General features: G+C 41.9%; 1 protein-coding gene across 10 annotated transcripts in view; it reads left to right on the forward strand.

Annotated features, from left to right (window-relative positions):
- The window catches only part of lmo7a (LIM domain 7a), a 59806-nt gene that overhangs the window by 23842 nt on the left and 11042 nt on the right, over window positions 1-24922 (forward strand). For 4 of the 10 annotated variants that reach the window (XM_088315125.1, XM_088315129.1, XM_088315127.1 and 1 more), the window contains exons 6-16: window positions 9029-9059; window positions 9484-9597; window positions 10821-11028; window positions 12158-12410; window positions 19285-19314; window positions 20065-20182; window positions 21224-21366; window positions 21470-22061; window positions 22506-22757; window positions 22970-23084; window positions 23472-23633. In XM_088315125.1, coding sequence (XP_088171251.1) covers window positions 9029-9059; window positions 9484-9597; window positions 10821-11028; window positions 12158-12410; window positions 19285-19314; window positions 20065-20182; window positions 21224-21366; window positions 21470-22061; window positions 22506-22757; window positions 22970-23084; window positions 23472-23633 — 2018 coding nt within the window. Of the gene's footprint in view, window positions 1-9028; window positions 9060-9483; window positions 9598-10820; window positions 11029-12157; window positions 12411-13655; window positions 13920-14279; window positions 14574-16093; window positions 16214-17078; window positions 18653-19284; window positions 19315-20064; window positions 20183-21223; window positions 21367-21469; window positions 22062-22505; window positions 22758-22969; window positions 23085-23471; window positions 23763-24922 lie in introns of those variants that run through there. The other 6 variants (XR_015846486.1, XM_088315126.1, XM_088315130.1 and 3 more) reach the window with 6 other exon arrangements.

A 24922-nucleotide genomic window follows, 5' to 3' on the forward strand; every position in this document is an offset into this window, starting at 1 on the left:
TAAGTTATAATAAATGTTCATAAAATCGTGTTTGTTAAAATAAATGCCTTTCCCCAAATGGATCTTTATACTAAGTTATTTTAATCAACCATTATTATTCATTTGGGGAAAAAAAGTTATCCTATTTAATATCATTATCAAGAGAAATTACATAAATAAAATTACAACGTATGCCTAATATATGCCTGACATGTAATGGATGGTAATATGCTGTATTGTTTAATGAACTATCATTGTTAATTTATAAAAGAAAAATAATATTCTTCTAAAAATGTAATAAAGGCCTCCACCCATAAATAGTTGTCATTTATTCTGATATACTATATACTATTATTATTTTGACCAAGTTAAATAATTTCCTTTTCAGGCAATAATCAAATATAATACGTATTACTCTGCAGTTGATACCAGCTTCTCCACCCGCCTCTATATGACGGAAAACAGTTGAGTGCATTCACGCCAATGAACTTTCTGCTGTCGCACTTGTTTTGCAGTTTTCTTTGCCACCATGTGAGAGAAGGGGAGATGAGGTGGAACCCCTGTCCTATTATTAGGCTATCCGGGAGGGTTGGTTGGACAGACAAGATTGTCGAGATTGGTTGGAATGGTATCGTAACTCTGTAGAGGAGCTTTAAATAGCTTCCGCTCATCCCTCCCATTCCATTCTGCAATGCATATGGGGGTGATCTTTACACCAATGTGTGTTTTATTCAGAAGAGACATCAACAGTGTGTGCTTGAATTTTGGGGGTGTAAAATTGTGTTTCCCGTCACAGGAAATTCTGAGTTGCGCTAGAGTAACAAATAAAACAGCAGGTGGGAACACTGGGAGGTGATAATGTCTAGCGTCTTTATTTAACTTGATCAGAGGGCGGTAAGAGCAGCTTTCTTTCCCGTGTGTCCAAAGTCCTCCACCCCTGTGAAGCCATTGTGACCTGTGATATTCTCAGCCTGAATTTCTCTTTTTAAATCCCTCTGAAGCACTGCCGTTGAGCTCGAGGCATGCACGCCTTTCATTTCATCTACCCGTACAAATAAAATGAACTATATCACCACTTTATAGATGTTTATTGTCAAACTAAACATAAAACAAAGAGAATAATGCTTTGTGAAAACAACTGCCCTTGATACAAGTATTCTGACAATGGAACAGTAATGAGATATATTCTTCATTCTATGCATAGAATGACTAATAATAGTGTGTGGCCATTGAAATCAGAGAGATGAGACGTTATTATGGATCCCACTTCACCGTCTAAGTCAGGACACGCCCCCCAACAAAATGATTAGATGCTACAAAGAGGCAATGACAGCCTAGAAGCCAAGTGGGTTTCATAATGCCTCAATGAGCCGTCTGTCTGTCTGTCTTATAAAGCAACCAAGTGGCCAATGCACAGCCACACACTTCCTTCTTATTAGTCATTCAAAGTGTGTATTGTTGGGTGCAATTGTTATTGGTAATTGTTTGTTTATTTTTTGGTGGATTCCAGTGGGGAGCGGGTGGTGGAAACGGGCACACAAATGCCCCCGCAGGATCCCTGACAAGCTGCGGCGCACCCGCGCTCAGGAATGTGACTTCTGGTTCCACTCGATTTTTTTTTTTTCAAGACCTATTTTTTCTGAGCAAGAGAAATAAAATTAAAGCATGAGATCTCACAGAATGCGTGAGACTCACGCACAATGTGCAAGTGATGACATTAGCTCTACTAACTTTAACTTACTAAGAAGTTGCTTGCTCCGTTGTTGGTGGTAGCTTGGTGGTACCTTGTGTTGGAGTGTACATTGCTATCCCATACTTTATTGTTTGTGGCTTGCACTAGTGTGTTGTATACTACAAGTAGCTGGCAGGGCTTTTGTTCGGAGGGACTCATGCGTTAAGTTCCTTCCAGTCTGTCTCGGTTCTAGCATAATAATATTTTGTATTTTGTTGTATAAATTCCACTTGATGTATGTAATGATATTGCTGTAATGTCGTTTAATATTATTTCAATAATGTGTTGATTCAACCTTAAAGAAATACCTCTTCCCCTTCAATCCCACCAGCAACTATTAGCACAGGAACAAGTAGCATAAAACACGTCAAAGGCACATAGGAAGTCAAAAGAAAGAAATGTTTGAACCCACATCCAAAATATTTAGAGAATTCTAATGCTGCTCGACTGGTTTGCCATCGAAACGGAATGTGTTGCAGCAGTATGTCAAACAATAATACTGGCTTGTGCATGAGCTACTTTAAAATATTACAAAACTTCAGACCTGGGTAATGATTGTTGCAATTGTCCGGATGAACATGTGTAACGTGTATGAACTTGTGCCATGATGTAGCAACCATAAAAGTATTATCAGATGTGTTTGTGTTGACCTTTGAGCTTTGTTGCGATTCTATTGCCTCATCCTTGTGCAAGCTGCCCTCTGGTAGAAGAGCTGTTATCAGTGACGTAAAATACAGACAATATCAAAAGTGTCATATAGCAATAGTGAGTGTTGTGGCAGAAATTCCAGTGATAAGAAGAGCATTTTGCTCTGTAACTTAAAAGATGACTTTTGACCAGACCTGATTCATCAGACTGGAGGTTTTGATTCACCACCGTCTTAACGCCAAATCTGTCCTTTTTTTTTTTTTCTATTCAGCTGACAGGGAAATTAAAGTGTTCCAGATGAATCATGGAAACTATTTCACTTCACCATGGAACTACAGCCTGGAGAGCAGCCTTCAGGAGAGTGTAGCTTCAACTAGATCGTAGCTTGTGCTACATTGTAGCTTACAAGCTAGTATTTTGTAGTTTATAGCTACTACCTTTTAACTCGTGCTCGCTTATGGTTTACTAGCTAGTTACTTGTAGTTAGTAGCTAGTAGCTTGTATTTACTTGTAGCTGACTAAATGCTACCTAGTAGCCTCTACCTTGGTTCATGAATTGTGCCACTTCCAATAGCTTGAAATTAGTGTAGGTGCATGCACTTAACTTTAGCTTACATCAAGTATCTAATAACTTGTACTAGATTGTAGCTTTTTTAGTATCTTTTAAATGGTAGCTTATAGTAGTGTATAGGGAATAAAATGTTTAAAAAAAAATCATCCAAAATAGGGTGAGTGAATGAGTGTGTGAGTATTCATCCAAGAAAGAAAATTCTTGACATCGGTCCCTATTTTTGCGCCATTGTGGGATGGAACATATCTTCAAACCTGCTAACCCCAATAGTTTTACCGTGCTGTCAAGGGTTGCTATTAAAATGTTTTCAAGATAACAATAATAGTTTGTTCAATGAATTGATTTCTACAATGATTCAGAGGGATCGTCCCACAATGTTGTCATGTACAATGACATCAACCACACGCATCTAATAAGTATACGGCTGCCGGTGCATTCATCAAATGCACCCAAATTGCATTACACCACATGCATCACAAGTTAGAAGACCTGATTTTAGGTAGCGGTAGTCTAAAATTATGTCTACTGTTTCTCATCTAACTGTCAGGTGTGTCGGGTATTAGAAAACGGCCGTCGGAATGCTTCGTGATGCGCAAGGTGGTCGACCAAATTCACAATTATACTCGATTGGACTTGCCCTGGGCCAAAAATGAAGATGCTCCCGTTTTTACGCCAAACACAGTCTACTTTCTGTGACCAAATTGTCAGTTGCGTCGGGGGTGCAGCAGCTTGGAATACCCAGTTTTGGTTCACATAGTCATCCAAAACTCCCTCTGAAGGATATAAATGAGCAGATACATTACATTTAGTCATTTTTAAAATCGTTGACTGTGGATCAAACGGGTAATGTTCCAGAAGGAATGTGTATTATCATCCCAAGCAGTACAGCACACCCACTAATGCTCCTATGTGAATGGAAATGACATAGACAAGAAACCTCTGCGTGCATGTGTGTGTGTGTGCGTGTGCGAGAGTGTGCGTGTGTGTCGGGTGTGGCAGCTTCATGCTTTCCTACATGGCGTCACTTGGAAGTGCGGCATTGGTGATGGTGAACACACCATAAACATAATTGAGGGTGGGATTATTGGTGGTTAACCACCAGACCTCATTCACTCCCTCTTTTTTACACTTTATGACACAATACAATGCCTGGCACGGGATGCCTCCTCTGTTCAAGGGTTGCATTGTGTTGTGTGTGAGTGTGTGTGCATGCATGAGAGAGAGAGAGAGAGAGAGAGCGCGCCCGTGTGATTCTGCTCCGCAGCTGTGGCAGTAATGCCTTGAGTGACGTTTCAGATGAGGTGAAAGTAGAAGTAGTTTGTTGCTTGTGAAAGCATTGACATTATCTTACTAGCTACCAGCCAGCATGTTAAAGGACTTAGGTTGTCATGACATTCTGTTGTTACACGTTCACTATATGTATTTTTTGCTCAGGGAAATGAAACTGGGATTCCTTTTCAATGTTATTAATCAGTTTTGGAAAAAATCTGTAAATAAGTAATTGCCCGTGGAAAAGCACTTTTTCATCCCCAACATCGATACGCCTCCATGGTACCTATTGTTGTAGGGAGGCGCCTGTGAACGCAGCATAAAAACAGGCGCATCTTCATTTTCATGCCGGGCAAGTCTAGTTGACCGCGTTGCACCTCGCTGGGCATTGGGTTTGAACAATCACAACATAAACAATGTGATATTTTTTCCAGTGCAAAATGCCCATGTGTATAAAAATAACTATTCAAGACCACACGAAACAAGAACTCATTCTGTGCACACCTTCTCACTCAAAATTGTCATGTTATTATGGTCCTAGGTTTGTCCTGCATATCATTCCAAATTTCTAAATTATTAGAGCTATAAGTTGTAATAAAGGGCAGTATCGGAAAAAATCAACTATGCTAAAAGCATGTGCTGTTTAGTTTCAATAAAATATTACTGAAAAAAGACAACAATATTCATTACTTTGTGTTTCGGTCAGGGCTCAGAAACATTGGAGATACGGTAGGCTTTCTATTGGCCACATGCCATCGCTCTCTAAATTGTACTTATTGGTCAATTTACTGAGTGTAGCATAGGCCACTGTCTTACTATTACCACCTGTACATATGCTAACATTTTGTTGATCTCTGAGCCCTGTCTGCGTCATTGGTGTGTTTGAACGAGAAGTTTGCACAAGTGAAGGGATGAGCATGTGTAGAGCTGCAGGGCTTCCTGCGGGAGCTGCCAGTAAGAAGGCTTTGCAAACATTTGCTTTCACTTGTACAACCTTTTTCCCTTACATACTTACACAAAATAGAAGAGAATAGGAATCTCACTAACTACACAACTGGATCACACTGACTGTCAGCTGGTAAAACAGCAACAGCCTCAGGATCTGGACCCACTGAAATAGTTATTGAGAGTCCATTTATTTTTAGTCTAGTCCACTTGAAAATAACCACCACGAGGCCTTTTAGAAGAAGCAGCATACAGTATTTCTGAATAATTACATGGCTGGATGCATTTGAAAAATTAGCTTGGTGAAAATGTGTTTGGCCTATAAAGCTGATTCAGATTCTGATAAGTGGGTGTGAAATGGAACTTCCTGTTTTGGGAGTTGAGCTTTCTCTCCTCATGAAATATTTTGTGTGCGGTATTCTCAGTAAAAGCATTTTTAGGTACACCAAAACTAGTGGTGGGCGGATTGATCACAATATTGATGTGGATCCCAACACTAACATTGACGTTGATTTAACGGTGCAGGATTTTTTTTTTTTGGGGGGGGGGCTGCGTAACCCGCCTTTATCAGCAGAAAACACCAAATAATGCCAAACAAATTTACTATGAAAATATGTATATCACATTATAAACACACTAACACAGCATTAAAATCACAATTACGGTGAATACAACATTTGTTTAAAAAATAAAATAAAAAAACATGAATGTGAAACAAAAGCAGTGAGTCGTATGTTGGTACCATCATAAACCAAGAAAGGAGTCCCTATATATTTTCCTACTCGTCTAGAACCCTCCAATTAAGAATCCCCGGTCGAGTATGTTTAATGGTATGCACTTTGGAAGAACAGTACTGGAGTTATTTGTTAAAATGGCGATTCCATAAAAACACTCTCAGCTTGCTAGCAAACACAAGTCTCTCCCTGTCTTCTCAGCTCTTGACACATAAGCGTCAACAGCAATGCGTTCAAACATACTCAGAAAGTCACCGCTCTGCACAAAGGAACAGAATGGCTGGCTAAAACCTCTTATATAATATAACATACAGTAACAGTATCACACAAAGTAACGCAGTTTCAGTGGGCTCTATATTCATGTGTAGCGCAAGTCTTGCGTGTAGCGTGCTCTAACTGTGCAAAGGAGCGGGTTACACCACGCACGCAGCTTGGCGAAGGTAGAAATGGCCAGTTTGCGCCGTTGTGGGTGTGAACCCAACCAACTTGCTTCACAGCAAATCAAAGCGGTTCCTCTCTTTGCTTCTAAAGTCAGTGCGCAAGAGGCACTTAGTCCTTGACAAGGCTGAAGCAGAAACTGATTTGCAGGAGTTCATGCAAAGGGGTTGATGTGGACCTGGGACATTTATAAGAAATTGCAAGTGGACCTCCACAGGCGGATGATGTGAAGTTACCACAGATCACTTCTGTAAAATTGCCACTTGGAGATTGTCTTCCACCCTTATAGTACATGTGCATGTGTGAATTGATTTCAACAATAATTGAGAGGGTTCAATGCTATGGTCATATTCTTGAATTAAATACGACGACATCCACCATACAGGTTTGTCAATGTGCTTGCAGAAGTTGAGGAGGAAGTTAGTTTTTGAAAGCTCTTATTTTTCTAACACATTACCGGAAGTACGTAAGTGGAGGGTCGGAGGTGGCGACATGACAACATTGAACAAACAAAGCAGAGACTTGCAATAGATGTGTGATTTGCCTTGAGCTGTTTTCAGTACTGTGTAGTATTTCATATTTATTTCATATTTAAGAGTCCAGCAATATTTAAAGTGTATGACATGCTTAAAGTGATTAATGATCTCAGTTTGTGGTTTATTTGTGTTCTAAACTCAATTAATATCGGCAATTACAACTTTATTTGAGATCACAAATTATATCGCCGTTAGGGGTGCATTAATTATTAAAATAAATTTGCAGGCTGACTAGATCCCTATCTCAAGTTTAAGTATTTATATATGTTGATTGCTTGTAAGTCACTTTTGTCCGAAGACACCGACCATTGACTAAACAACATTTTGCAAGTTCTGTCAAATCAACCTGTTGTTAGCACGGAATATAAACAAACCTGCTAACCTGTTTTCCAGGTTTGGTCACGTGATGTTCCCCATATAGCACATCAATAATCCAAAGGGAAAAAATCAAAAGTCAACTAAAGGTCATGAATATTCAGTTCACGTTTGCAATTTTATCATGCCTCCACAGTAAACATCACAAAGTATCATATCTGTGATACTGACTCTGTGTTTGTTAGTATCTGATTGATAGCAAATCTTGCAGTTATCGCACACCATCATCACTCACCACTTGAATTTGTAAAGTTGTGCCCGAGTTTATTGCCAAGGTTGTGCGCAACACAAAAAAGGAATGTGTGTAGTTCCAACTCTAGCATTCATTATCAAATTCATTCATGTTATTATTACTGTTTTATGTCCTTGTTTTATGCCCCACCCACACCATCGCAAGTTTATCAGTCAGGCTGCATGCAAGGAAGGCATGGAACGCGGGGAGGGCACATGTTGCGTTCACGCGTGACGGCACAAATGCGTGAGTGTACATTTACAGTACCTCGCCACTGGTCTACTGGTTGGGCCATTATCACTGTTTATGAGCCTCTTTGAATAGGAACAAGACAAGGCGAGTGTCCCAATCTGCAATACGTGCTTATAGATAGAAGTTTTCACTCCTCAAATGGATACTGTCAGCTTCGTTAGGTGACACAGATGAAATTTAACGTTTTTAAAAAAAAAAAAAAAAAATTTAATGCTCCACAGCAAAGCCTTATGTGCTAAAGAAAACCAGTCTATTATGAATGAAGAGGGGTGGAAATTTTTAATTGTGTAACATTGACTGTCACACAAGTATAATTTGCCAACAACAAATCCAATGGAAAACATTCAAACATAATTCTCAACACTCTACCTTTTGATCACTTTTAACTAGCATATTACAGAGAGCTGTTAGGTAGCTAGCGCAAATCTAACGTAGCAGCCTATATTTTTACTCAACGCTCCACTACCTGCTTCGGCTGAGAATACTGTCAAGCAAAGGGAATGAGATCAAAGACATGAAGCAGAAACCTGCTTCGCAAGTGACAAACATGTCATCAACCAGTTTTGTATCGCTAGAAGCCAAAGTAGAAGTCTGTAGCGTCACACTGTGCTCATTTCTGACAAATAGCACAAAGACAGGAAGTAGGAACCTGTTTAACTAGTGACAAGCTCCAAGTTGGCCGTTAACACGGGAAGCTAACATAACAGTCTACATCTTCATTCTGGGTTCCTTTTTTGTCAAAGTCTACAAAAGACAGGGAGTACAAGCAAGTTTCATCTCCAGCTAGCTAGCGAGGCAGGCTACATCTTCATCAATGCCGCGCATTGTCACCACAACAGTCACAAGATTACATCAAAGTCTTTTGTTCACAAAAAAATGGTTAGCCTGTTGGTTGGCGATAAGCATGGGAAGCAGACAGTGTGGTTCAGGCTTAAATTCATGTTAGTTTCTTCCCAATTATTGGATTATTTGTGTAAACCTTTAAAAAAAAAAACAGGGCCCAACAAATAAATCAGCACGTCCCAATGAATCCTAACATGATGGTATTTTCAGGAACGTGCGTGTGTGTGGATGCATTTGTGTGCGATGTTTTCTCAGCCTTTTGTTTTGTCGTGTGAAGGGCGGGCACTGTTGTCTGGCCTGTGCTCTCACTTTCTAGCTCTTTCAATGCCCATATTTTATTGTCCACTCACACACACCCACAGACTCTGGCACACACGCACGCACAAGCACACACACACACAAGCACAAACACAAATGCATGTACTGTACGTACATACACAGTGACCTCTCTTTTCTAACTATTCACTCTCACAGGGACGAAGAGACTGACCGGAGACTAAAAAATGTGAGTTGAGATTTGTTTGTTCGTCAGAATGCAGTTTAGGTAGTCAGCACCCTCATCATCATTTCAAAAGGTTTTCCTGGTTGTTTTTAAACACGCTAAAAAATATGCTAAGTAGTTATTTATAAGCCCACATTGCAAACTTAATATTCATCCATCAATCCATCCATTATGCAAAGCGCTCATCTTCTGTTTGTATTTGTGTCCAACATGCCAGTACACACACATTTGTGGGATGCAAATGACTTTGGTCACACCTGGAGAACAGCATGTTTTATATTAGATTTTAAATTGCTTCTTGCAAAAATCAACTAGTCAGGCAGTGAATTGTTCAGTAAGTAAATCAGTGAGATATCTTTTCTTCCTTTTCTTTTTTTTGCGAATGCTACAAAGCCTCAGCTATTGCCTGTATTTTTGTATGCTGCAGGTGCTGATCACACTTTACTGGCTTGGTCGAAAAGCGCAGGGTGAGCGTTCCTATGATGGGCCTTACCTGAATTTCAAGGCATTTGAGGGATTACTTGGCACAGCACTTCACAAGGTAACACCCCGCATCAGTAGATTCAATCAAGCACTTAATACTGTATGAATATTATCGCAATCCCCCTTTCACAGCCACTGCACATTGCATTCCTGTAGGCCTCCTTGGTATATGCAGGTGGATAACATGGCATACATGCCGCATGGGGGAGTCCAAGCTAAAGGCATATCTATGTTAAATAAGATTTTGTATGACCCCATGGCTTGACTAGGTTATTTAAGTCTTGTTTACCACCTTGCTCACTCTCGTCAACATGTGACTGAACTGGTTTGGGCACATTTTGTGCATGCAGCAGTATTATTGTAATGCTCATCAAACTGGGATTGGCTGCACTGCAAGTGTGCGATGCCTGTTTGACTGTAAATTAACTTCTTTACTGATGTTTAATAGTGGCATCCATTTTTGTTTATTTTTGTTTAATTCAGTGGTCACTGACCTTTTGGAAACTGAGAGCAATTTGCTGGCTTGTGATTAATGTCAATGGCTGCGAGTTTTGAAACATACTTCTGAAATAACAAATTTCATTGTGATTATTAAGAATGAATGATAATCATGATACAGTGATCTTGATTTCTTACAATCATTCGGAAACAGTATTTCAATAAATCTCTGCCAGTGTCACGTGGTACTTGGGGGCTACCAGATGCACGACCTTGTTCACCTCTAGTTTAATGAGCGAATTTGTTTTTGTGTTAGCTAGTCAGCCTGCTAAGTTAGTCTGCTTTTGTATTTATTTCGCGAGCTAGCTCGTCAAGTGGTTATTTTGCAAGTTTGTTAATTACTTTGTCCATTAGTTATGAAGAATTGACATTGTGTTTATTATTGCATGTGTCGTCTTTGCAAAGTATGTGTGGGAAAACGGCATACGCTTTGATTGCGGTGTGTTGGTCCGTGAGCTAGAAAGAATATACTTTATAGAGGACAATGGTGCAGATCAAGGAATTTATTAACCTTCCCTACCCTAACAGTGAGGTGGCAAAAAGTTAAATATACACAGTTATTTGTGCCTTCCATAAAAACCATACTGAACTGAACTGAACTGTACTTGTTGGACACTGAGGTTTTGTATAACTGCAAAAGCGAGAGTCCCTTGGCCAAGCGAGGTCATACCCCACAAGGGAGTGCTCTCATGCACACCCACACATTCTAGAAACAAAATATTATAACTGCTTGTAAAAATGTTTTGTTTTTTCCTCACAATCTGCATGTGTGTGTGTTGAAAGGCGCTCCAAGAATTGTCCAGTCAGAAAGACAACAGCTTACAAGACAGCGGATTGGGTGATAACTGGTATTCAGAGCGAGAGGAGGCTCATCAGTTAAGAGGAAGAGGAGGTGGACACAGGAGAGACGACTCCTTGGACAGTTTGGACTCTCTGGGCTCCCAGCCGCTTAGCCTCTCATCGAACGCCACACTTAAAGGCAGCAGCGAGGGTAGGACAATCTGACAGCCCTGACCATGTTACTCGCTTTTTCCAAGTCTACCATAAATATTTAACCTCATCTTGGATTGTCAAATATTTGCGGGGCGGCAAACCGTGAAGTTGACTTTGTTTAAACAAACATCTGCCGCCCTCTAGTGGCTTGTTTCAGAAAGGCAATGTTTTTGTTGAAAGTTCACTGGCGATTTTAGCGAATGATGAATATGCTTGCATTAAAAATCGGAGCAGTGAAACATTCCACTGTGCTCTACACTGATTTGTAAATGGGCCAGATTCCAAACGACGGGGAAAAAAGGCTCCATATTCTTGCCAGAACTTACTGCCCCCCTTTTATTCTCACATCCCGTGTCTTGTTTTCCAGCCATTACTATTTGCCTCTTCAAGTCAACGCAACCCAGAAATTATATTATGCTGTTTTTGGAAGGGCCTACTTAGCTGTTAATTTTTTTTTTTACAAATTTGGCCATATAGGATAACATATGTTTTATATCCCCAGAGTGAGTGTAAAACGAATTCTAACAACTAATGCTACAAATGTTCACATTGTTTTTATATTGTTATAATAAGCATAAAACTCATTTTGACCAATCCTTATGTATATTTTTGTTAATATTCCCTGTTGGGAAAACAATTACCGCATACAAATATATTTTTAAGATATGCTTTTAATTATATATACAGCTCATGTACATTTTATGAAAATGTGTGTCATACTGTCATTAGACAACTGTTCAGAAAAACAAAAAGGAACAATCCAGTTTTGTGATGTGCTTTATAATTTCAGTGAGCTCTGTGTGTTTTACCTCTTAGACCTGCACCGCAGAATTTTATCTGCTAATTTGAGCGCGACATTTCTAGACACAGTCCGATTCTAGGATCAGAAATTTAGTGGGTTTGGTTTTCACATTTAACAACTCAAAAAGATGCATAAACACGCGTACACCAAAAAAAAAATTAAGACCACTCAAATTTGGGGGGGTGCTTGGATTTACTGTAGAGTTGCTTCAGAATCCCTTAAAATGGGATAGAGACAGACTGCTGTGTTCAATGCAGCAAGCTTTTTCTCAGTTTCCAGTAGAACTAGATCAAACTGCAGTTCTTTATCTTCTTCCACCCTCCAGGGTGTTGCAGCGACGCCGAGGCCGACGCAGCTTTCAGGATGGCGGACAACAAAGAGTCTCTTGCTTACCGCCGCTCGGTCACCCTCACACCGAAGGTCACCACACAGTTCAACCAGTTCCTGCCAACTAAAGACAAGGCTCCGGCATATGTTCCCGCTCCTCTGAGGAAGAAACGGTCTGACCGCAACGACGACAACCGTCGCAGCTGGGCCAACCCAGTTTACATGGGCGAGGAAGACTTACCGATCACCAGGTACTGTACTGAACCTGAACCAGAGACTAGAACTTCAGCTGTGTTCGGAATCACTCCCTACCCACTATATTCAGAGGTGTCAAACACATTTTTGGTGCAGGCCAAAAGTTGTTGTCATGGTTTAATTACATAGACAGAAAAAACTAATGGATGAATGGTTATGAAATCAGAAGAGAAGACAATTGTGTGAGGTGAAATAGGTGCAAGTGGTTCTGCCATTTCAAAGGTTTGTGTCGCAATTTTTGGTCCATTCAGTAGGAAGTATAGGTTATCCCGTTTATAGTGCCCTGCATGCAACTCAGAATGCATCAAGAAAAGTGTTGGTGCAACCAATGGTCACTAGAAGCATTATACGGTATCTCAACGTCTATTGGGCTGTTTATGAGTTGTGGCTTCAATATATTTTGGATGGTCGATATGCTTTATTGTGTTAATTTTGTATAATACATTCAGAAAAGGAATATATAATATATATATTGGAATATATAAGGCGTGAAATAACCTTTTAGCTTTGCGAAGCAGTTGTGCTAATTAATGACTTTGTTTGAGGAGTAACTTTATAATTTTGAGGAGGAATTTTTTTGCAGGTTAATCCCGGAGACCCGAAGGAAGGGTTTTCCTAAACAATAAAAATAAGATGATATAACGAATGATCGAACAATTGTTTTAACCGTTTTATGTAAGAGTAACAGTTTTTATTTCTTAAATTAACATTGTGCGTAGCAGCAAACTGTATTTTCTTGTCTAAAAACATTTTCAGTGGGGCAATTTCAAACAAATGTAAATTTCAGTTTAAACGTAGTAGTTCTGAATGAGTCGCGTCTTTTCGGTCCTTTGAACAAGCTAAATTGAAGAAAGAAAGAAAAAAAAATCTACTAAAATGTAATTTTGAGAAAAATGTTTTGCACCAAAGTACCAATCAGAACTCAGGATTCTGTTGTAAAATAGGACAAATAACATTCCTGATATTATGGGCCACTCCTCCCATGTGACGTCATTACGAGTGGTCACAGAGGTTCTGATTACTCACATGGCAGCAACTTAGCTGATGTGGCGTAAGTAGCAGTAAAAGTACATTCCGATGTATACTGAGTATGGGATGAGTGAATGATTCCAAACACAGTCCCTGTCTTTGGAATTTTCCATTGTGACTCATTTTCTTCCAATGCTGCTGATCTTTGTATGTGGTCCGATGGTCCATGTTGGTACCGGTGTTGCGTTTCCTTCCTGCAACGGCTCATTCAGTGACGCCAGGCTGCCTACTGACAAAAGTCCCATATCCCAAAGTGCTCACAAAGAGTGGGCTTTTGAGTACGAAAGCGGCAGCGACTCTGACTCAGAACGTCCGGACCCCGATGTCGTTATGGATGACCTGGCCAGCCGACGCTTCCACAGCCCCTCACCGGCGCCCCCTGCCAACTTTTCTGTACCTATCAACCTGCCGGTTTTGGGTATGGCGCCCGTGGGGCAATGGCCAAGGGTGACTGTGAGCCCCGGTGTTGCTCGCAGGTCAGAGAAGCAGTGGTGTGACTGTGTTGTGGCAAGAGCGCAAACATGGACGCTTTCCTTATGCATTCAGTTTGTTCGTTGTAACATTGGATGATATCTTTGGATTTGCTCATGCTAACAGCGCTGTTGGCTGTTTTTTTTTTTTTTTCCTGTTTTGAGTCAGGTTGAGTTTCAGCTGCACGACTTCATTTGCTCATTTGCCCTGCCTGGTTATTTTGATGCACTTTTGACTGAAGTTTGATTTTAAGCTTGTGTGGAGCTGATGAGGATCATTCCGCCCCTCCATCTACTTTTGGTGTGCAGTGCTTGCCTAACAAACCAAATGCTTTCACAAACGTGATTGCGCCATCTCTCTCGAAGCAGCGGCGACGGTGAGGAACAAAGGGCCGTGCGCCGCCCTCCCGTGTCCACTGACAGCATTTTCAGTGATCTATATGGCGACTCCGAGGACGAGGATGACGAGGTAGGCTACGCAGACCCCGTGCAAGACGACCTCTACGCCCGCAAGGTGGGAGCCAAACCCTTGATGGCAGGCGATGCCTCATACCACAAGTTCTTACCCAAGTTGTGGATGCCGGAGGAGGACGTTCACATCCAGAAGATCAAGCTGGGCTCTCAGAGGAGGCCGTGGTACAGGAAGATACAAGGTTTCAGGTGTGTGAGGAGTACAGCATTCGACATCGATTTAGGGCCTGATTTACTAAAATCTCAACTAGCTATGCTAAATTGCGTGTTTGCGCTAACATATTATGCAAGCAGTGGTGGATGTGTTGTGTGTGATTTACTAAAATCCCAAATCGCAAATGCTAAATTGCGTGATCACTCACTAGACTGCGCACACTGTTTGCATTAGGTGTATAAGTGCTGGAGACTGCAGAATTTAAAATATGGCTTTGCGCTTAAAATAGACTGCATGGAAAATTTGGTAGAGCACCCCTGAGCATGAAATGAATTGGAAGTGTTTGCGCAAGACAAAAATAAATTGATGGCTCTGATTTGGCACAGCTACCAACCGCATATAAGCCGTGCTTTGTTCGATTTAACCCAATCGGTGGCAAATGGAATTTCAGATATGTGCCCATCCGGCGTAGCGGTGTATTTAACCTGATGACAGCACACCCAGAAAACTTCTTGAGGAGATTCCAGCGCCAATTGTCACTGTGCTTTAAAATGACAGCTATGCAGAATTGAAGGGATTTTTTTTCCTTGGTTATATGGTGTGGCTCCTTCTTGTAAGTGGCTCCAAGTCACTTCTTAGATCATTTCGAAGCTCCCAAATTGCATTTCTGAATAGCTGTTGTGCTGGTTTGCCTCAGCCTCTCAGACATGCTATTTAAAATAAAACTTATATTTAGTTCGTTTGGCAGACACAATCCTGGTTGCAGCCAGTTAGTAGATCCGCGTTCACATCTGTTTGCATGCGTACAGACATGCTGGCATCCGTTTTTGCTTTAGTAAACCAGGCCCTAGTCAGAAGAAACATACGATACTTCATAAGGTACACCTCCAACATTTAATGGGATCTAAAACAAGAGCTGCATCAAAAATCCTTCCTTTACAAATGTATCTTTTATGTACAAATTTCAAATAAACTGTTTTCTGCAAAGCCCATTTGAGCTTTGTTGCTAACAAAAACAACGGCACCTTAATTGTCAAGGCCTATCTGCAGCCTCTCAGATCAATTGAAATTGATGATTTCGGTGCAGTAGATGCTGACATGTGACCGCTCCACAGTGCTGTGTATCCAAGACTAATGAGTTTGAGCAGTTCAGTCTGCGTCAGTTCTTCAGTTATATTAACTCCAGTTGAGTAAGTGAAGGAAATGTAATTCAGTGGATGATGTGGTGTACACCAGATGTACTCCTCCTTAAACTGCAATTGCAAAGTAATAGACTCGGTTAAATGAATAAGTGAGGAATGTGTTTCAGCTCTTATTTTGGATCTCATTAGATTTTGTCGGTGTTCGCAATGAAGTGTCCGGTTTCTTTCTGCCTGCTGAACTCTCCCACTTTTCTTCCAAGCATGTCATTTTCCTGAACATTTGTGCATGATTCTTTGCATTTCCACTTAATTTTTTTCCCCCCACTAACGTTTCTTTCTTTTTTCCCTGTCGCTGTCCCGCATTTTTTGTGTCCCTCCCCCTTCCCTGTCTTTCCTTCCACTCTCGGCCTCAGCCATGAGAAGTCGGGCTCCTCGTCGGATGATTCCGAGCCTGATGTCGCTCCTCCACTTCCCTCGAGCCCCTCCTCCCCTCGCTCCTCCACGGCTCATAGCGCCGTCGTTGGGGGCAAAAGGTCCATACAGTTGCACCATGTAGAGATGTTTTAAATTAGAATATTCCGCCGTTCTACACGAAACAATGACAAAATTTGTCACTTTATATACACATTTTATCAATTGGCTGCCTGTTTCTAACTATATTTTCCTACCACACAGCACTTAATGGAATAAAAAAAATACACAATGTGGACAAAGGTTTTTGGACGTGTCTTTCCACACCACAGCAAGTGAAACTGCAAGAAAAAGCACATCTCTAACTGCTTTTACTCTCCTAGAAGACCTTTGACACATTGTTGACCTTGAGAGAAGGCCTGACGGCTCACCACTTCGTTCCGGTTTATTCTAAATGCATTCTTCCACACGCTGTATAGTCAAACATGCTTTTATGAAACACCACTTGGCTTTCTCCCAACTGTTCACACAAACTTGGAAGAATAATGCGTGACTTAGATGAATAATTAAAGGGGACGTCAACTCCAAAATGTTATTTTTAATAATACGGTCCATGCGCCCGGGTAGTCTAAACACGGAACTCTGATTCATATGACGTATGTGGAATATGAATTAACCAGCAAAAGCAACTTGTTTTTATGAATCCTAGGGGGCGGCCATTTTGCCATTTATTGTCAAATGAAAATACGATTATGGCTATTTTAGGAATCATTTAAAAAAGAAAAAACCTTAAGCACCAAAGTGTGCCCACCCCAGGTCTACCCTGGATCTGAACTGATTGATTAAGAGAGTCGTCCAATTACTTTTGTCCATATATTGCATTACCACTATCAATATCCCTTCTTTTCTTTGTCTTTAGTCCAGTCCATGCGCATGCACTCATCAGCTTTCTGTCCTTTTCTCTTATACTTGCTCCTCCTCCTGCAGTCCTCCTATGCACGCTCTGAGCCCCCCACACCTACCCAAGACCACCCTATTAGAGACCCCGCCTCTGGTGTTTGCCCCAGTGGACCCCACCTCCGGTCCCAGACTGGTCAAATGTCAGCGCTGGCCCCTGTTAGGGCGCCAAGACCCCCGGGAGCCTCCAGATCCTATCGATTACGAGAGCATCATCCCTGATTTGGAGAACGATGACATGTTTGCGAGGCGGACCCTCGCCTTCCAGTCTAACAGCGAGCTCGCCACAGTGAAGACCCCGCTTTCTGCAAAGCGCTGCCTTTGGACATCGGCGGAACAGATCAATATCGTGACGCAGCTTCATAAGGAGGAAGAGGAGGAATTTCCCGACATCGAGCAGGATGACGTTGTTCAACGTAGAGAGAAAGACGGGCAACAACAGCGCCCCCTGTCAGGTGCCCCTGACAACTTCTCGCCAATGGCCATCCCTGAGCCCTGGGACCTCCCTCCCGAACTCAAAACCAGGCTCCTGTGCCCTCCCTGCCCCCTCACCCAGGAGTCATCGGCAAACAAATCCAATTGTGTCAGAAAGGAGCCGTGTCCCGAAACGGACGACATGTTGGTCCGAAAGATTACTGCACAGCACAACACGGTGTCAGCCACTCAGGCGAGGCCCTCTGTGCCAACTTCTTGTAGTGAGGGAGATGTGGAGAAGTGGCAAGCCATCAGGGAAGCTAGTCAGCGGAGACACAAGAAGAGGCTCATGGTGGAGCTGCTAACCACTCTCAAGTTGTAGGAAGGCATTGCCGTTACAGATTTTGAAATATTCAGCTTGGTCGGGATTTGTTTTTAAAAAGTTTTGTTTAGGTCTGCTGCATTCGCTGCAAAATCACTGGGAATTTTCTTGCATTTAGTGTTTTTTCTTGCTTTGGATTGGAGGTTTTTTTTTTCTCAAATCAGATATTTTCTTATAGATTCTTATTGACTGGCTAATTGATACATTTACAATGCTACAATTGTACAAAGGAACCGCTGCATGTTAGGTTATTATTTCTGAAGTGTGTTTTTTATGAACCAATTTTATGAACGCCCTTCTTCCTCAAATAATGGCCTTCGTCCTATGACTGTTACTACTCTGTGTTGTCTTTTACCACAGCACACAGAAGCGCAAATGTGGCATCAGTTGGAGTTGAAAGGGAAGTTGGATGTAAACAAAACTGAGTAGTGTCCCTTAAAGTGATGAGACTCGCCGGGTTTTGCGCTAGATGTCTTCTCCATAACTGACATTGCCTGCAGTGCAAACACGGCATCCATAAAGTATCATGGAGTGGGACGGGGAATCACCATCCAATTACAATTAGTATTTTTCTACCGCAATTATGTAATATTATTTATTACAATGTGGTATTTATTATAATAAAGTAACACTTATTACAGTAGGTACACCCGGCCGTTGATTAAATACACACCTCTGGCCTAAATGTGAAATGTTTTAAAATAACACCATATAAACGCCTCTCCCTAATAGATGTCTTACCACTAATAAGCTACCTCTGTTTGTAGTTGAGCAAATAATGCTTCTCGCCCCTCTACATTATTGTGAAATTGCGAATTTGCCTGCACCAAATAGATACCTTACCACTAATAGATGTCAAGATGCCTGTTACTCTCCTCAGTTGAGCAAATGCACCTGGCCACTGTGTGAGGAAATATAATAGTTGAATGCATTTTTGTAGGGTTTTCACTTCAGATTTCTTGTGGAATTAAAAGAAAATATTGAATAAATAAAAAAAAATGATATACAGTATACTGAATGTTATTATGTTGTTCTGCATGGAATGCACCTTCCGTGCGAGTTGCGGAACCCACTTAACACACTCAAGTGTTGCGATTGGTAGCCAAAGTCTTCAGAAATTCCTCATAGCGCCGACGGAGGTTGCAACTTGCATGATCTCTGTGGCAACCACATCATCAATCTACAAGTACACAAAGCAACTGTTTCAGCCCCACTGCGTGGGTGTACAGCACTTCACCGTTATTTGTTAAGTTTCCAGAGAGAGTCTTGTAAAAGTGAAATAATGATGTCATCCATCTGCACACAAACACCCACGCACGCACACCCACACACTGGTGTAAAACTTTTGGGATGGTCACAAGCGGACAGCATCACGTCCCATGTGACAATATGTGACACTCTTGTCTGTCGCTCCCCCCCTTCCCTTTTTTGGTTTCCTAGACAACGGCAAGCATCAGACAGTTTCGAAGGGTGAGTTGACACGGGCTGCCAGGAATGTGGCACATTTCGCTCGTTTCACGCTTTTGTGGCTGCTGCTGCTAAATGCTTAACACTTGACACAATGCGGCGGCCATGGTGAGCGCTGCCGGGCTCTCCCAAAAGGTCCCCAAAGATCTATTGTTGGGAGATTTAGCTACATAACAATAGATCACAAGTCTAAGCGCTCTAATACTTGGCACATAAATACAAGACTGTTTTTTTTTCCTCAGGTGAGTTTGTGTGCGTGTGTACAGTATTTTTCATGCTGTTTGTCTTTGTGGGCTGGGGCTGTTGACTAACCAGCTGAGCTTATTGCGCCCCCGAGTGGTCATCCAGTGTAAGTGTGCAATCTAACGTGTGGCCGCAGGACAAAGGTGTTAACATTCTGATGGGTGTGATATATTGTTGAATTGACTGTTTTGAGTCATGGGATGCAAACTGTCACAATATGATGTTACCATAGAATTATATTACATTCAGTGCATCAAAATAAGAAAAGTCTTCAAAATGTACAATAAAGGTGTTTCTCTCCGACCATGCAAGAAACCTGTTAATTATCATTAACAGGATTATTATGAAAACAAAACAATGATAAACGATATGGTTCTGTGGCAGTGTAATATTTGACAGACAGATCTATAACTGAGCATCCCCTTGTAACTGGAGTTGGGATTCCAGTTTTGTCCCATTTTTGCTTTTAATTCTGATTTCTTTTTCTTTGATTCTCTTTTTTTCCCCTAGGAGCAAGTCAACAAGTGACATCGCTGAAGAACCTGTGTTGGTCAGACGACAGTCTCAATATGAAGCTCTCGAGAAATACCGCGAGCAGGTCAAGCAGAGCGACGATAAGTGGCAGGATGTGAGTTTGACACCCAAATGGAAAGAAACAAGAGGCGGAAAATGCGCAGCACAACAATCAGATAATTATATGAACTCTTTTTTTTTTTTTATTATTTTTTTTTTTTACAACATAACCCTTTTTTAAATGTCAGCAATACATAAAATCAATGAGAGGACCTTTTTGGGAACTTCCTGTGGGTTATTTAAAGTCTGCAGGCTTCACAGGGACACCACATCCAAGCCATTCATCCATTACCTGAACCGCTGGTCCTCACTCGGGTCGCCATCCGGCTTTATTCATTTGAGTGCATGAAGAACAACATAGTCGACAAATTGATGAACCCAGCAAAACCCTAAAAAAAAAATAATAATGACAAAAATAAATGGCTAGGGATGTTACATGTACATATATAATATAAAATACCAGTGACATAAGAACAGACAAAACCAAAGTTCAAACAGCCATATAGAATGTGTGAATAATTAGCATCTTTGTAATGGTATCACATATTGTAGTGCTTTGACTAAGCTTTAACTTGTAGTAAAATAAACTGCAATCACTGATTATTTTTACATACAATTTATTTTAATTTTATATACTATTTTAATAATTAACTATAATATATAATGTGCTGTAAAATTAAAAACGTTTCAATTATTAATTTAATTTAAGTTGTTTTGTATTGCGTTTCAAAGTATTTCCATGACTGTTCTATAAAGTGTTCATTCAAACATGAATTAAAATTTAAATTGAAAATTGAATTTTATAAGGTGATCCAACATAATTCACGCTAGTTTTTTTTATATAGTAGGTTATCCAAGTACTGTATGGAGTCAAGACTGAGAAAGCGCTGCACGATGTACTTTATGTCTACAGTCTTATTGGTGCATCGAGAAATAATGGAGCCTTTACGCAGCATATGGGTCACACAGCCCACGAATCCCCAGGGGTGACCAGCCAGGCGGGAGGAGCCTAAAACACACAAATAGAACACTGTTCCCTCGCGTGAACGTCAAGCCTGTTAAGGTGGCTCTTTTGAACTTGCCTTCTTTTTGGCAGGATCTGAGCAAATGGAAAAACCGGCGCAAGAGCGTCAACTCTGACATTGTTAAAAAGAAAGAAGACCGGGAGAAGGTTGAGCAGATTACGAGCAGTGGCAGCACCAGAAGGTCCAAGACCTACAAGGAGATGCAAGATGAAAGGTATGAGGGCAATACACACTCGGGCCACAATATTGGGTTGGCTGCTTGGCAAATGTAATCTACTTGTCCTTCACTACCTTCTCATCGTCTCTTGCGCCAACAGGGAGAACAGGCGAAGCAATAGCATCGGCAGCCGCATCGGGACGCTCAGCTTCGACAACGACAGCGACGTATTTGAGCAACCAAAGCCCCGTACCCGAGGCAGCATGAGCAGGAGCTACACTGTTGACACTCCTTATCACTCCTCCGGCTCATCTGAGGCTGCTCAGAAAGAAGATAAACCCACAGATGTCCCGCTCAGGTCAACGAAGCAGTATGCCGTAGATGCTCCTAGCGCGACCAGCACTCGCAGCGCATTCCGCAAAGCCAAACCTTCTGAAACTACATCCTCGATCAGGAGTTCAGTCTTTGAAAGAACAACCAAAACAGAGGAGATCTCACAGCTGCCGAAAGCCTCACAAAAGGTGCCGGAGCCATGGAGCCCAGTCAAGGTGCAGCCCCCATCTTCGAGTTCCATGTACAGACCATCGCTGCAAAGCAAGACCGAAGCCAACGTTGCAGCAGCCTCTCGCGTATCTGCCTCACTGCCTAGGAGCTACCAGAGATCAGATAGTGTGCGACTATCATCAGTCATCACTCCGAGACCTTTTGGGACCCAACCATCTCGCGTAGGCTCACTTACCCGGGCCGCCACGGTGAGTCCAGCACCCTTACAGATACTCCCATCAAAATACAGTGGTACCTTACATCCAAACACAATCTGCTACTCCAAATTGTGCAACCTTGGGGGTGTTAAAACTTGGTGGGGCCACTGTAGTTCATGTGTCATTTATTGTTCGTCACAATTTGTGTTCATAATAATAATAATAATAATAATAATAATGCCTTTATTAGTCCCACAATGGGGAAATTCGAGATTCAAACCCAGGCCTCCTGGGGAGACTGGGTCCTGAACGCGGCGCCTTAGACCACTCGGCCATCCTGGCAGCCACGAGATTCGAACCCAGGCCTCCTGGGGAGACTGGGTCCGGAACGCGGCGCCTTAGACCACTCGGCCATCCTGGCAGCCAGTCACAGAATTGCGTAAGAGGCACAAGATCCAAATGTTCAATCTTTGTCGACATATCTTTGTCCTACAGCTGGACGACTCCAACAGTCGCATCAACGGCAACGCCGCCGTTTCCAAAATCCCGTCAGTGCCGAGCCGCTATCGGCAGTTCATGACCGCTGAAGACGAGGCCCAGGCGCAGTCGAGCCCGGCCCACAGCAGTGAGGATGACGACGACGACGCGCAAGAAGAGACCGCGTGGAAAAGTGTCACCTCCACGTCAAGCATCTCATCCCACACAGTTCAAGTCAACAGAGAAGTTCCAGCCAATGAATCTAGCAAGGTATTCCTGCGCTACCCTGATTTCGTGTCAAAATCAGTCCTGCTTTGTAATTCGACAATTTTACGATAACTACAGAAATGTTTCTTGATTTGACATTTGATTGAGTACTGGGATTGCTGTCTGGTTTCCTGCGTGGCTGCTACGGTTACGATACCTCAAACCTATTTTTTGTTATTTATCATGACTCTCTCATATCTGGCTCTGCTTTCCAGGAAAGTACTTGCGAGATGCGGATCAGCCTCAACCAGAAGCCCAACAGCAGTCGCGACTTCGGCTTTGATGTGGCATGGGACTCTAGCGGGGCTCATGTCAAATCCATCCAACCAGGTATCGGCAGAAACATTGGAGACCCTCCAACAATTTGTGCAAAATTAATGATATGTTTGAACTGTGGTAGTGCAGTAGTGTTACAAAACGTGTTACATAATTCCCATTATTATTATATATAAGTTAATTTATAGACGGTGAAACTGAACATTATTGAGAAGCATCCGACTACGGCCATGTTGAGATAATCCGTATGCATGTTTTTTTAGTCCACTGCAGTTAAGACCCATGTAGGGCAGGATCTTTCTGGGACAGCTCTCCCGAGCCTGAGCTTCCCTTCTCGACTCATCTCAACAATGTTTATCAATTTGGCTTCATACATGAGTTTTAAGTTCAATTTATATCCTGTCTGGCTCTGACCCTGTCTGGTTGTGTTGTCTGGTACAGGCAGCCCAGCTGAAATGTTCCAGTTGGAGGCAGGGGATGAGGTGCTGACGGTGAACGGCCACCGGGTGGCGAACATGAGCTACCTAGATTGGAAGGCCAGCATGGACCAGGCTCTGCAAGAGGGCAGTTTGGTGATGGACATCAGGCGTTTTGGAAAGAGCAGTGAGTCATCTGCGCAGTGTGTTTGTGAGCGTGTGTGCGCGCGTGTGTGTCTACCCGATTTAGACCACATTTAATCAATACCTAAACTGAAAGGACAAAGGTATTGGGGACGCTACAGGAATTGAAAATGTAAGTAAGAACTTCCTGCCCACCTTGGCAGTTATAGCGGCTTCCACTAATTGTGCGAAGGGAATTTTTGTCCATTTATCCAGAGGATTGTGTTTGACTCAACATTTCCACTCCAAACGTTTCCAGGCTTGCCATTGCTTGGTCCTTCCCCAAATGATTTCCGTGGAGATGGAATTGTCCAAAATGTCTTAATTACGCGACTAAATACGATTTCATGGGAACAAATAGAGCTGATTGATTTGTGTGGCTTATTTATAAGTAGACAATGGTCATCCATAGCAGACATTCAAACCGCAAAACATTTTTAAATTCATAGTCCGTTTCTGTGTGACATCTTAATGGATACTCTGAATTTCCACACTGTAATATCAAAAATGCTGTTTGTTCTTGGCCACCTTATTGGGCCCAATTGTGTATGTGTGTGCATGTGCATGAGTGTGTGTCAGTTAATGAGAGGCATTAAGGCGGTTGCATTCCTGGACTGACATTGTCGCTTGTGCTCCTCACGTTGCTAAACGATTGTGACACTCGAAATTGGCCCATAAAGTGTTTGTTGAATCATGCGTGAATGATCCCATGACAGCCCTGTGGGAGGAGAAGTGTGGTGCCTCCGCTCATTTCACTATGTCTGTTATTGGTTTGACCATCCATGATTTTCATTTCTACTTTTGGTTTCTCTGTGGATATTTTCTTGCATTGTTGCACTCGGTAGTTTCTTTATTTTTGTGGTCCTTTTTCTGTGTTATCAGCATTCTGTTTCCTCTGTGGTGGTAGCAACTCAACTCGGGTCCACTTTTTACCACCCCCCACCCCCTACAGACTTGGTCTGGCAAGCGCAGTGGTACGCTAAGGTGACATGACTTGAGAAATTGTGAAAGTGAAATGAGTGTGGTCACACTGGAAGGCGGACCTCGACCATGTTTGATCTTATGAAGTAAAATCAAAAGTGTCTGACCGCGTCATGGTGGGCATCCGTTTCAATTGATGCAATCGTCTGTATCCACTTTGACGAGAATGAGAACGTAGATGGCAATGAATCAAATTTATTGGGAAGCCAAAACATAATTGCATAATTAGTTAACCTAAACAACAATCCTCTCAATAACCAAAATCATAACATGTAGTGCACTGAAGCAAAAAAAAAATAATAAATTAATTAA

Source organism: Idiotropiscis lumnitzeri, chromosome 14 (assembly GCF_059441095.1).
Source record: "Idiotropiscis lumnitzeri isolate Australia: NSW breed Sydney's pygmy pipehorse chromosome 14, RoL_Ilum_1.0, whole genome shotgun sequence".
NCBI lineage: Eukaryota > Metazoa > Chordata > Actinopteri > Syngnathiformes > Syngnathidae > Idiotropiscis > Idiotropiscis lumnitzeri.